The sequence below is a fragment of the Leucopleurus acutus genome (assembly GCF_964270905.1).
Source record: "Leucopleurus acutus genome assembly, chromosome: 16".
Classification (NCBI taxonomy): Eukaryota; Metazoa; Chordata; class Mammalia; order Artiodactyla; family Delphinidae; genus Leucopleurus; species Leucopleurus acutus.
The window spans coordinates 6251498-6265523 of record NC_139158.1 but is presented as its reverse complement, the minus strand read 5'-3'; the positions used below and the strand labels follow the sequence as shown (position 1 = coordinate 6265523).

At 47.8% G+C, this 14026-nt stretch overlaps 1 protein-coding gene across 1 annotated transcript in view; it reads right to left on the bottom strand.

The window, feature by feature from the left end:
* Positions 1–613: 613 nt before the first annotated feature.
* The window catches only part of TMEM225B (transmembrane protein 225B), a gene marked incomplete at its 3' end in the record, with an annotated part of 19538 nt that continues 6125 nt past the window's right edge, over positions 614–14026 (bottom strand). The window contains exons 2-7 of the mRNA XM_082857177.1: positions 12842–13013; positions 11400–11480; positions 8922–9132; positions 7838–7984; positions 6928–7065; positions 614–786 (exon numbers count right to left, since the gene is read on the bottom strand). Of these exons, the coding sequence (XP_082713303.1) occupies positions 614–786; positions 6928–7065; positions 7838–7984; positions 8922–9132; positions 11400–11411 (681 nt within the window). The 5' untranslated portion in view covers positions 11412–11480; positions 12842–13013. The remainder of the gene's footprint in view (positions 787–6927; positions 7066–7837; positions 7985–8921; positions 9133–11399; positions 11481–12841; positions 13014–14026) is intronic.

Sequence of the window (14026 nt, the reverse complement as noted above, 5' to 3'; positions counted from 1 at the left end):
CGGTGGGCCAGACCACCCTAAACCAGCAGAATGAGTATGGAAAGCCGCAACTGGGAGATCAGCATGGCTGGAACAGTGGGGTGGTCATACTTTGTTCAGTTCTTATTTTACAAAACTCACGTCACTTGATCATTTCCTAATATTCCTCCCTCCCTTCCTGCCCTCTAGGCTGCAGGCTGGTGTTTTGTTGTGTTTTGTTTGTTCATTTGTTTGTTTTTTGGCTATGCTGTGTGGCATGTGGGATCTTAGTTCCCCAACCAGGGATCGAACCTGTGCCCCCTGCACTGGAAGCTCAGAGTCTTAACCACTGGACTGCCAGGGAAGTCCCCTGTTTGTTTTTTGAGGCATGGATTAACAGACAGTAGTCATCGTTTTATTGAAAACACTTGTCCAAAAAAATCACTCAGAAAGCTCAGAAGAATTCAGAAAACTTTTAACAAATTTCAAACACACGCAAGATAGAATCACTTTGAGTAGGGGAAGTGGAGGGTTGATTTGACACTCAAGAGCCTCATCAAAAGTAGCAGAGACTGGTGGAGGCAGGGGAGCCACACACAGTGACACGTGTGCACTCACACAGCTTGATGAAGGGCAGGGCACAGACTATCTTGGTCTAGATAACTGTTTCCTCCTTCAGCAGCGTCTCCCTCTGTATGGAGCTCAGCTCTCCTCCCAAACTCTCCACGTTTTCCAGGTGCGAGATCTCTTGGGTCTCCTCAGTACTCTGGGAAATGGGCAACAAATGACAGCTAAGGCAGGCTGTTTCTTGAACGAGGCAGATGGCACCTGGGTGACAGCAAAAGTTTGGGTCAGGTGAGAGAGAGTGTCAAGCTCAGTGCCTGCCCTAGAGGTCGGAAACTCCCTCCTCTGACCTGACTCCCTCTGGTCTGCACCTGCCCTCCTAGTTCTCCCCTCCAATAAAAGGACAAGGCATACAAATAGATGGATAAACTCATGGAACCGTGGCCAGTGCTGGAAAGCATCTTAGCAATTGTCTAACCATTAATAGGTAAGAAAACAAGGTTTCAGAGAGGAAGGTCAAACACAAAGCCCAGGCCTCTTCATGGCCAACTCACTCAAGACCCTCAGTAAGTGAAAGAAAGGAAGAAGAGGATCAATGTTCATAAGAACAAACAGAGATATCTTGAGTGGATAATAAATGCTGTATTACGGCTAAGACAAAGATAAAAGACAACTATTTTCAGCTTTATAGCAGACTAGCTACTCTCCCACTAAACACAACAAAAATTCTAAATATTTCTTCGAAAACCTATTATTTATAAATGCATCATCAAGCTGACATCAGAGTAAGACATTCTTAGATGCCAAAACCATAGTGATAACAGGAATCTGAAGGGTTAAAGCAACCACACAATTAGCCTTCGCCTTGGAGACACGCGCTCAACCCAGGTGACCCTGAGTTTCCATTCTGCTGGCCTTTCAGGACACGGAAAAAATAAAAGGAAAGCCCAGGTCCTGCTCACAGTGGGGAAATCTAATAAGAGTTGGCCACATGAAACTGGAACTGCAAAGTTACCTGCATTGACTGAGATTTCACAAACACAGGCTAGCTCTTATGTGGGTCTGCAGCTAAACTAACAATACCTAAGTATTTTGGTAGTTCTGCACCCAAGCACCAGGCAGAAGCAAATGCAAATCCTTTTTTGAGGAAACACTTTAAATATAGGCCTCAAATAATTTCCAACAACAACAACAAAAAAATTTTCCAAGGAAAATGAGTTCACAGTCAAAATCCACAGACCATACCAAGAAACAAGGTACCACAGCAAGAGCCTATAGAAACAGCTGTAGAAACAGCAGCAAATAATTCAGTTGTTAAACTTATAAGACACAGAATATAAAATAAGTATGTTTAACATGTATAATAAAAATATATTCAGAGAACATATTTTGAATATGAGGAAAAAAGCATAAAAGTAACAAGATATACAGGAAAATACAACTTCTAGTTATAAAATAGATTAACTGAAATAAAAATTTAATGGCTAGGTTAAATAGACCAGACACAGCTAAAAAGTGAATGGGTAGAGACTTCCCTGGTGGTCCAGTGGTAAACAATCCACCTTGCAATGCAGGGGACGTGGGTTTGATCCCCGCTCAGGGAACTAAGATCCCACATGCCGTGGGGCAACCAAGCCTGCATGCCACAACTACTGAGCTCGCGTGCCTCAACTAGAGCCCGCGTGCCGCAAACCACAGAGCCCACGGCTCTGGAACCGGTGCACTACAACTATAGAGCCCACACGCCCTGGAGCCTGTGCACCACAACTAGAGAAGAGAAAACCCACATGCCACAACTAGAGAGAAGCCCGCGTGCCACAACTAAGGCCCAATGCAGCCAAAAATACATTTAAAAAATAATGATAATAATAAATAAATCTTTTTTAAAAAAGTGAATGGGTAAACTTGAAGATACATCTATATAAGGTATTCACAATGCAGCCCAGAATGACAAAGACAGAAAATATGAAAGAGAAATTAAGACATGCAGGATAGAGTAACAAGGTCTAACAGAAATCTTCCTGGAGTTCCACAAAGGACAAAAAGAAAGGGAAAGAAAATGGGGAGGAGATAAAAATGTTTTACAAATGCTGAAAGATATCACTCCTCAGCTTCAGTTCACACATCAAATCATAACACAAACATCCATACCCTGCAAAATACCAAAAAGTCTCAGAGAAAAAAAAGTTGCCTCAAAAAGAATGATATTTTTAAAGAGAGCCAACTTCTCAACAATAAGAACAGAAGTGGGAAAGTAATAGAATAATATCTTGAATGCTGAGAGAATAACTGTTAACTTCAAAATGTATATTCAGCAAAACTAACTTTAATAAACAAAAATGAAAGATAATTTCATACAAACAAAATATGAGACAGTGTATCTCTAACTGACCCTCATTAAAAAAGGCAAAAAAGGGCTTCCCTGGTGGCGCAGTGGTTGGGGGTCCGCCTGCCAATGCAGGGGACACGGGTTCGTGCCCCGGTCCGGGATGATCCCACATGCCACGGAGCGCCTGGGCCCGTGAGCCATGGCCGCTGAGCCTGCACGTCCGGAGCCTGTGCTCCGCAACGGGAGAGGCCACAGCAGTGAGAGGCCTGCGTACCAAAAAAAAAAAAAAGGCAAAAAAAAAAAATGAGGGCTTCCCTGGTGGCGCAGTGGTTGAGAATCTGCTTGCTAATGCAGGGGACACGGGTTCGAGCCCTGGTCTGGGAAGATCCCACATGCCGCGGAGCAACTAGGCCCGTGAGCCGCAACTACTGAGCCTGCGCGTCTGGAGCCTGTGCTCCTCAACAAGAGAGGCCGTGGTAGTGAGAGGGCCACACATCCCAATGAAGAGTGGCCCCCACTTGCTGCAACTAGATAAAGCCCTCTCACAGAAACGAAGACCCAACACAGCCCTAAATAAATAAATAAATAAATAAAATACATTAATTGTCAAAAGTAGAGTCATTATCATTATTAAAAAAATGATATAAATGAACTTATTTACAAAACAGAAACAGACTCACAGACTTAGAGAACAAACTTATGGTTACCAGGAGGGAAGGGTTGAGGGAGGGATAGTTAGGGAGTTTAGGATTGACAGGTACACACTGCTATATCTAAAATAGATAACCAACAAGGACCTACTGTATAGCACAGGGAACTCTGCTCAATATTATGTAACAACCTAAATGGGAAAAGAATTTGAAAAAGAATAGATACATGTATAAATGAATCACTTTGCTGTACACCTGAAACACAACATTGTTAATCAACTATACTCCAATATAAACTAAAAAGTTATAAAAAAATCATTATAAAGGATGTACTTCAGGATAATGATCTTAGATAGAAGGTCTGAGGTTTGATGAGCAGCTAAATTGGTAAATATGTGGGTAAATTTAAACAAGTATTAAATGCATAAAATAATAATAATAATAATGTATAGAATTTTTTTAAAAAACAGAAGAAACCAAAACACTGGACAAAATACCATATAAGTTGGGGGGGAGGGGCCTTGAATTATTTATGAAGAGAATAAATATGCTGATTAACGAAGCATGTTAAAATGTCAAGAGTAACTATGACACAAATGAAAACAGACCGTATAATTTCCAAACTAACGAGGGAGGAAATGTAATGAGAATTATATACATAAAATTCAATCAACCCAAAGCAAGGCAAGTGAGGTAGAGGGTGGGGAGCAGAAAAAACTGAAAGCACAAACTAAGGTGGTCGAAAAACTACAAATATATCAGTAGTCACAACAAATGTAAATCAACTAAATGCTCCAGATAAAAGACAAAGGTTATAATAAGACTAGATGAAAAAAATCCAATCATAAGCTATCTATAAGAGACATCCAAAACGTGAAGACAGAGACAGGTTTAAAGTAAAAGACGTAACAGGCAAATAATAACCTAAAGAATGTAGAGGTAGTTATAGTAATATCAGATAAAACAGACTTTACAACAAAAAGCATTATAAGAAATAAAAAGTATCACAGCATGATGATAAAAAGTTCAATCCACTAGTAAAATATAGCAATTTTAAATCAAGGTTTAAACAAGATAATAAAAAAGCTTGATGTAATGTTTATAGATAAAAGGTTGCATTCACCATGAGACATGAAAATGGACCTCAGACTAGGCTATAAAGCAAGTCAATAAATCTGAAAATATTAGGACTATATAAACCATGATCTCTCATCAAATTGAAACCAAGTTAAAATCATTATCACCAAGATACAATAAAAATTCTATGCTTAGAAATTTAAAAGTATATTTTTAAATAATTCACGGATCAAAGAAAAAATCATAAGGGGAACAAGAAAATATGTGAAATCAAACAACAACAAAAGATATTACACAACAAAATGAGAGCTGCAAATAAAGATGCAATTCTTAGAGGGCAGCTGAAGCTTTAAATGCCTACTTAGAAAAGAAGAAATAATCAATGAGCTTAGATCCTGATTTAGGAAGCTGAAAAAGGAACAGCGGAATAAGTACACAAAAAAGTAGTAGGGAGGGAAGTTCAAAATAAGAAGCAAAAAGTAATTAAATAGAAAAGAAACAAGGTTTGTTTTCAAGAAAGCTAAGAAGTTGGTTTTTTGAAAACACTAAAAAAAACCCTGATAAACCTCTAACAAACATAGTAATGAAAAAAGAGAAAATTAGGTGTGAAAAAAGTACATAACTACAGCGACTTCCCTGGTGGTGCAGTGGTTAAGAATCCACCTGCCAATGCAGGGGACACGGTTCAATCCCTGGTCCGGGAGGATCCCACATGCCACCGAGCAACTAAGCCCATGCGCCACAACTACTGAGCCTGCGCACTAAAGTCTGCAAGCCCCAACTACTGAAGCCCCCGTGCTGCAACTACTGAAGCTCGCGCACCTAGACCCCATGCTCCACAACAAGAGAAGCCACCGCAATGAGAAGCCCACGCACCACAACGAAGAGTAGCCCCCTCTCACCACAACTAGAGAAAGCCCGCGCGCAGCAATGAAGATGCAACGCAGCCAAAAAAAATTTTTTTTAAAGTACATAACTACAGATGCAGCACAAATTAAAAGTTAAAACAGAAAACATTGAGTAATTTTATGTCAATAAAATTTAAAACTTAGATAAAATGTATAAACTTAGAGAAATATATAAATTACCAAAACTGACTCAAGAAGAAATAAAATATCTGAATAGTCCTATAATCATGAAAGAAACTCAGTCATAAACTTAAAATTCTCCCATAGAGAAATGCCATGCTTCTACAGGAAAGCTTAGTTATACAATTAAATAATCAAGGTGGTAAAAATGAATGAAGCTTAGTTCCTCATATTAATATGGAGGAATCTCAAGATTATGCTGATCAAACATAGCAAACTCCAGAAGGAAAAACACAGTTTGATTATATTCATATTAAGTTTTAAAGCATGCAAAACTAAATAGTACCTTGTTTAAGGATATATATGTGTAGTAAACATGATTGGCATAAATTTCTGAAGAATTGAATCCAGAGGGGAGAGAAGAGGAAGTGACCAGGAACAGCCACATGGTAGAGGGGGGAAGACTTCAAAGATACTGAATACTTAATGTTCTAACATGTTTCGTTAATTTTGACAAACCCATTTTTTTTTCACATTTTAAAATCTCTGAAATGAGGATGTACCTTACAAGCTCTAGCACCTTAGAATTATACATGGTATCAATTTTTCTTTCTCAGTGGTACATAAAATAAGGGTGTAACTTATAAACAATGGATTCGACAAAACGTGGCTAGTTCTCAAGCTATATGGTGGAAATATGGGTGTACAGTTTATTTACAATTACTTGTATCTTACAGATATACTGTAAACATTCTTTGTTATATATTCAATGTATAATAAAATCAAGTTAAAATAGGTTCTGATCATGGGTCAGGTTAAAATAGTGGGAAGAAGATTACGAGTAGGGACAAAATTAGATGGGATTAAGAATTTCGATGATGACGGTTGGTAAAGAAAAAGTGACTGAGTGAGGAATAAGATCACAGATTTCAAGATAAAGAGACAGGAATAGAAAGCCTTAGGAACCGGGATGGTGGTAAGGGAGAGTATGAAAGTGTGCAAGTTTGGTTCTAAAGTCAAGGAGCATAAGAATGGGGAGGACGAGGGTGGGGGACAGGGCTGAGGCCCTAAAGCAGTGCTGTCCAGTAGAAACTTCTGCATCCGCACCGTCCAATGTGGAAGCCACTAGGCACATAATAATGTGGTTTTTGAACATGTGAAATGTGGCTGGCGTGACTGAAGAACTCAATTTCTAACTTGATTTCATTTTAATTAAATAGCCACAAGTGACTACGGTTTTGAACAGCACAGCTCTAGAGCGTCCACAGCTCCTGAATCCAGACAGAGGGCAGGGAGAGGGCACCAGCCCTGGGACACTCACCAGCCACTAGGAACAGAAGGATGCTAAAGCCCAGGACGTAGTAAGGCCACTGCACGAAGAACTGCGGGGGGCTGGGCTTCATCCGCAGACTCCGGATCTCCAGGGCATGCAGCAACAAGGCCAGGAAGGCACAGGCCCCTGTGGGTCACAGGGCGGCAGCCTTGCTCTCCTCCCGTGGCTCCCACCTCCACTCCTCCACTCTAGCCTTCCTACACCTGTGGCTCCTGCCCGCACCCTTGCCCCTTCAGAGCCAATAACCTCCACCCCACATGCCTGTCTCGCCCTCCTTCCCAACTCATCTCAAAGCCCATGTGCCTCACCTCCCAGGGGCCCCATGATCAGAAATCCCCTTCCCGGGTACCCTCTGTGCCTGTGCTCTTGGCTGACTCCAGATGGGGCCCCCTGGGTGTGATGCTTTGGACGAAACTCAACCTGATTTTCCCACTGTGAGCGTTCCACCTCCTCCATCTGATGGGAGCCTCCCAGGGTAGGGCCTTGGTCAGCCTTTTAAAGTCAAAAGGTTCCAGAGGGCAGAGATGATCTCTTCCATTCATTCATCCAAGAAACATTTGTATTTCATTTATATTCTATATTTCAATTCTATTATAACCCTGTACCAGATTCTATGACAGTTGCTGGGATGGAGATTATGGGGAAACGACCCCCAGACAGATGACACCAAGCCAAGGCTGTGAGGACTGTGTCCGCTGGGAGTGCAGTTAGGATGAGCCCCAAAGCGGGGGAATCACAAACCCTGAGGGGGCGGGTTGGGGTGGGCTACTTCATTGAGAGGGCAGTGGAGGAGAGGGGCCCTAAAAAATCCCCTCTCCAGAGACCACCCACCCCCCATCTCCTGCCATCTCCCCAGATCCCCCACCCGCAAGGCTGGGGCCCGCCTGCTGCTCCCCACCTGTGAGGAAGCTGATGAAGGCTGACATGAGATTGTGTTTCCGGGTCCTCGGAAAGAGCCGAGATGCAAAGGACACCATGACGACGGTGGTGAGGAAAGACAAGATGACGGCGGACAGCAGGAAAACACGGCCCACGATGATGTAAACTGCAGGGGAGGGAGGGAGAGTGGGCTGGCACCGGGCACCCTGGCCCAGAGGGCAGAGCCCTGCAGAGCCCGGGCAGGGGTGGCCCCGGAGCCAGGTCACCATCAGGTCCCAAAGCGTGGCCTGGGACCAAGGCTCCGACCCGACTGCTTTGCCCCCAAGCATGCCCTGGGCCCACCATCTTGTTCCCCATGACATGAAAAAAAAGTTAGATGGGCAATTTCAGACACTGAAATTATTAACCAATTCTTAACAAATACTGTTACATGAATCTGGTTGTATCAAAGCGTAGGGGAAAATCATGTATTGTTTGGGAAAAAACGGTGGCTTTAATAAACAACATAAAATGAAACTGTCGTGATAAAATTTGTTGCATGTGGAAATGTGAAGAACTGCATCCGCATTGGTCACACTGAAAGAGTCACTGGTGGAAAATCAGAACTCTGTGAGGTCAGGATATTCTGAACTCTGCAAGGGAGCCCCTCACACCCCTATTTAATTATCCACGTTAACAGCAGTAGTGAAACAGACCGAGGATCGAGGGGAATTCATTCTCCTACTGTTGGCATGATTCAGACCTTGTTAAGGTGAGTCTGTATGACCTCCTGAGCGTGCAGAGGTGAGCGGCTGGGGGAGGGACAAAGAGACAAAGGTGTTGAAGACCCAGATATCCTAGAACCTACCCTGGGATTAAACCAGTGGTTCTCTAGCAAGGGCAGTACTGCCCCCACAGGGGATGTCTGGCAATCCCAGGAGGTAACAGTGGGCATCACAACTAGCGGGGGGCGGGGGGGGGTGGCGCTAATGGACTCTAGTGAGGAGAAGGCAGGGGCGAATTCAGTTCTGTCCTAGCTGCCCCCACCAGTCCTCTGTCACCCCCCAATGCCCACGCTGGTCCCGTCTCCCAAGCCCCCATCCCCGCCTCCATTTCCCCCATACCGGGTAAGGGTCGTGGCTTCCAGCACTTGATATGGAAGCAGTTCTCAAAGAGGCCACTGAAAAACACTTCCTGGGACTCCTCGTTCACCAGACGAACCCAGAAGGGGAAGATGGAGACCAGCAGTATAAGCAGGTAGCCCAGGGAGGTCAAGGCAGGGGCTATGGCCCAGGTGAACCCCTTCATGTCTTTGTCCTCTAATGTCAGCATCACCTGTGGAGGGGAACAATGAAGGGGGGGTCCTCACGCAGCACGGGGTGAAGGAGATGATGCCCGTGGACATGTTAGCACATGTGAGGCTCGAGAAATGTTGATTTCTTTGCCTTGATTAAACTTACAGCCTTACAGACCTCTTCAGTAGGCCTAAACAATGCATAAAACATTTTCTTCCACTAATTCACTGGGCAATCTTGAGCGTGTGGGGTCCCTTCTTTGAGCCTCAATTTCCACCTCTGTAAAATGTCCACCTCTCCCAGCTCTAAAGTTCTAACCTCTCAGTTCTGTTGACACCCACCCACTGGCCACAGAAGAACCTCTCCAGTCAGCTGTCAGCTACTATGTGCCTTTTGAGATTTCAGAGTGAGGACCAGGGCAGAGATTAAAACCAGGGCCTGAAGTGCCTTTGCTCAGTGACTGGCCTTTTCTCAGGACCTGGGGTATAGACGGACAGGGGTCCACCTGGCCTGGAGGAGCCCTCTGCTGAAAAATGAGCAGAAAATATGCACACAGAAAGTTTTAAAAATAGTTTTAGAGTTTCACAGACCCTCCTGAAGCCCTAGGTACCCTCTAGGCCTGGAGGTCAAGACCCTCAGTTAAGGATCCCTCATAACTTCTCCATCACCACCAGCTGTCATTAAGGATGTCTTCTTGGAAGGAGCACCTGTGATGTGGAAGCTAAGTGCCGACAGCTGGATTTGGTTCTGGACGCCCGTGACTGTGTCCCAGCTTTATCACTTGCTGGCTGGGTAACCTCGGGGAACTGGCTAAAACTCTCAGGACCTTGGGTCCCCATTTGGAAAAAAGAGGAAATAACACCTGCCTAGTAAGGTCCTTGCCAGGGCCAAGTGAAATGCTGCCAACGACGTGTCAAGCACAGTGCTTAGGGCCCAGGCGTTTGGTTAAAGTTGGAGGGTGAGGGGCCACCAACTTCTCCTAAAATGCAAGCATTCCTGAGGGAAATTCACATCCACCACCCAAGGGCAAATGTATTCAACTAGTCTGCTTTCCTCTCCAGGCTGGCAGGGGAAGGAGAGGGGCGGTTGGAAGCCTGGGTGTGGCAGGCAGGGCGGGCCCTGTCCAGGTGGCCCCCAATGACCCTGGCCACACGGCGGTGCAGAATGGTGACATCAGGGGGTGAGAGACAGGACATGGGAGGTGGAGGACACCCCAAGACAACAGCCCTTCTTTCCAAGTCATGCCCAGAGCCAGGCCTGGAGGCTCCTGCCTAAGCAGACTGCCTGGCAGCACCAAGCTTCGCAGCTGCGCACTGCTGTGCGCAAGACAAGGCCCTCGGAGTGAAGGGTTTCCCTCTCCTCTCCGCCCCTGTGTGTGCCCACACGCTGGGGCCCCTCCACGCTCCCCATGCGGATGCCCCTCTCACTGCAGCCGGGGGAAAGGAGTGTCTGAGGCTTTGAGATCTGCTGATCACCACTGCAGAACAAGCCTGATGGTAGAGGGCAGAGGAAATCTGCTGTCTATAAAAGGGTTAACAACTGTTAACCTCCGACTGCTGTCAGAGTGCTTGGAAACTTTCTAAAGCACTCTCTCCTCTTTCTGTTGTTCATTATTTTCTTTTTTTCAGGTCTTCCCCCCTGAAAAATTTATCCTGCCGTCTCTGCAAAGCTTCCCTTTCGGTCTTCCCTCCACCCTCTGGCCAGTACTGATGAGTCACCTGAACTTCAGGGCCTCGGTGTCCTCTAAGAGGATGAAGACCAGAGAGCCTTGAGTCCTGGCTCTAAAGCTCTCCAGGTAGGAGTCATGGCGGCATCTTGACCCCCATCCTCTGGATGGAATAGAGAACCCTGGACATTTTCCGTTGATGGTCTGAGCCCCTTCCTGCCCCCCCGCCCCCACAATGAACCTCAACGTGTCTAAAGCTGAGCTCGGTGTCTTTCCTATTTTAGTCACCCTCTCCTTTCCCCACGCTCTAGCCTGGAGCTCCTGCCGGCTTCTCCATTTCTCCCACACTTCCACCTCCTCAGCATTCCTCACCTGCTCAGCTTTTCTTTCATAAAGTTTCCCACGCACCCAGCCTCCTGCCTCCACACCCGCCATGTCTCCCTTCATTCCCAGAACACCACAGTCACCCCAAGCACCTCCAGCCTTTTCCAGGGGAGGGGGGTGCGGTGCCCTCACTTCACCTCTAGACCTTTTAAATCCCAAATCTTCTGCAAAGCTCACCTTGGTCCTGTCCACTCCATGGACCCTCCCAGCCACCAGCCATTAACCATTCATTCCACAAAAGTGCACTGTGTACTTACTGGGCGCCCCATGCCCAGCTTAGGCCAATGGGGAGAATCAGGGATGAAAAAAGACAGGAACTCGCAGGCTCTTGGTAACTACTGGGGAGAAGAGACACATAAACTTGTCACGCGGGACAGCGCTTTCCCTCCCCCCTCTGCCCCCCCGGGGTGACTGAGAGGCCAGGAGCCACCTCCTAGCTGTCTGTCCCCTTGCCCACCCCAGGCTGCTCTCCAGTGAGGGGGACCTTGTGGGCCTTTCTCCGGGGATAGGCCAGCGTCCTGCATGGAGCAGCCCTCAGTGCTGGTTCTGGACGACTGTGCACCAGGGATATACAATTGGGGGACACACTGATATGAGCTAGACTCAAAGGACCATAGACATGTTCATGTAAAGGGGGATTTGGAGAACCCTTTGTACTGATAGGGAAACAGCTGGAAAGAAGAATGGACTGGTCCAGGATCCCAGGCTCAGTCAGAGTGGAGGCAGGGACCACAGTCCTGCACAGCTGCCCCTCCCTCCTCACCTCTTCACTAGTCGCCACTGGCCAGCAGTTCAGTTCGGGATTCCCAAAAGTGGAGGTCAGGGAGAGAGAATGGGGGGAACAGAAAACTACCAACTTTTTACTTTGCCAAGGGCATTCAAAACAAAGCAAAACTACTGCCATCTACTCTCACCAATTGTTTTCATTATTATTTTGAAAAGGACCTATGGCACTGTAAAGTAGAAGAGCTGCGTGCTCCGTGGGGCCCGGGTTCCCGCTGGCAGGGTCTCCCTGAGCCATCGCGCCCAGCCCGAGGGCAGCCCTGTCACCGGCCCAGGCCCTGCGCATGCCAGGGACAGATGAGGACTACACAGGGCGAAGAACGAGAGGAGCAACATAGAGCGCATCTCAGGCTGGACCGGGAAGAGACCAGGAGGGAACCATCTGGGCCGCGAGGAGCCTCACTCCCCACTTTTCCCGCCAGTAATTTGAGGCTACTTGGAATGCAGACTAGCTTAGGTTCCGCCAGAGGTTCCTTCCTGCTGACCACCCTCCACCCTTCCATGGCCCCAAAGCCCCAGTGACATTTTCCAGACCCAAAGATGGGTGCTGACCTGGCCATCAGCCCCCAGATCCAGCCCCGCGGGTCCCAACAGCCGGCCGGTAATGTTTGGGGTTTGGGGGGCCTCTTCCTCTTCCTCGCCCTCCCCCTCCCAACCCGTGACTCCACCTCCGCTCGCCACCGCCCCCCACCCCACTGTTTCCCGTCCCTCTGCCGAGGCACCGTTGGGGTCTCCCAGTCTCCCAGTCTCCCGGGCGGGGCTTCCCTCCAGGCGGCCCGCGGTCCGGACCTTCCGTTGGCCCCCGAGGCCGGGCGAGGGTCTGCTCCGTCTCCCAGCAGAGCCCACCGAGCCCTCGGGGCCCTGCAGGGGAGGGCGGGGGTTCTCACCTCTCGGCCCGCCGCCGCCCGCCGCTCACCTGGCCCTCGGCTGGGGAAACCTGGCCTCCGGGGTGGTCCGCAGTCCCGGAACAGAGTGGGGGCTGGAGCAACCTTAAGTCCGCGGATCTGAATTCGGATTCCAGCTCTTCCATCACCAGCAGGATGACCTTGGGTGAGTTACTTCTCCTTCCTGGGTATCAGTTTTCTCATCTGTGAAACGGGAATGATAATAGTAACTCCCCCCGTGAGATGGCTGGAAGTGCCTGGAAGACACTTCGCTGTGGACTCCGCAGAGAGGCAGCGCTACACAAACAGCAGCCTGGACCGCGAGCCTGGAAGAAGCCAGAGTTTCCTGACTACCCAAGGCCCTGCCAGTTCGCTCCCCTTCCCCAAGACCCTCGCTCACCCCCCTCCCCCACTCCCAGGCCCTCCCTCGCCCTTGCCCTGCGCATGCGTTCTGATCGCCTTCAGCCCCCCACCCCCCTCCGCCCCTGGCCCTCACATTCCTCCGCTCTTCTCTGCCCTCGCGTCTTAAGGCTGACTGCACCTCTCACCACGTGGGCTGGTTTTAAACTTTTAAACTTAGGCTCTTCCAAGACAGGCACTCTGGCTCCTGGCCCTGGGGGTGGGGCTGGGGGGCCGGTTCGAGTGGCAAGAGCGGCCACACTTGGAGCCGGATAAGTCACCAGCCCCACCTTGCTTTGAGTCTACGCCCACCAAGGAAACGCATTTGTAACTCCTAAGATTTTAAAAAGCCAGGACCATGTCTGCCACCTCCTCACACCTCTTCACTAGGGCCAGCACATATTCAAAGACAACAGGAAGGGATGAGAGCTGATGAACCACTAATTTATTGAATCACCTATCATGGGAGAGGCATAGCAAAGGCCCTTTTACTAGTCAGGATTCTATCTGTCCTAAGGTTCAGCCCCAGATTTGTAAGCGCTCAGGCAAGACAGGGTCTTTATTGGCTTAGCTGGGGCAGGGCAGAGTACAGCTGGGGAGGCCTGGAGCCAGGCCAGGGAGACCCCCTCTGCCCTGATCTCAGACAGATGGTTTTGATCCCCTCCACCCCATAGGCTATCATCCTCCAGGCGGCAGGGGACACAGTCAACTTCCAGACTCACATCCTCACATTTAGCCACCTGAGGGAAAAAGAATATCTTCTTCACCCTATTCCCACCCCTACTTGGTTGGAAATTTCCCAGGGAAGCATTCTGATT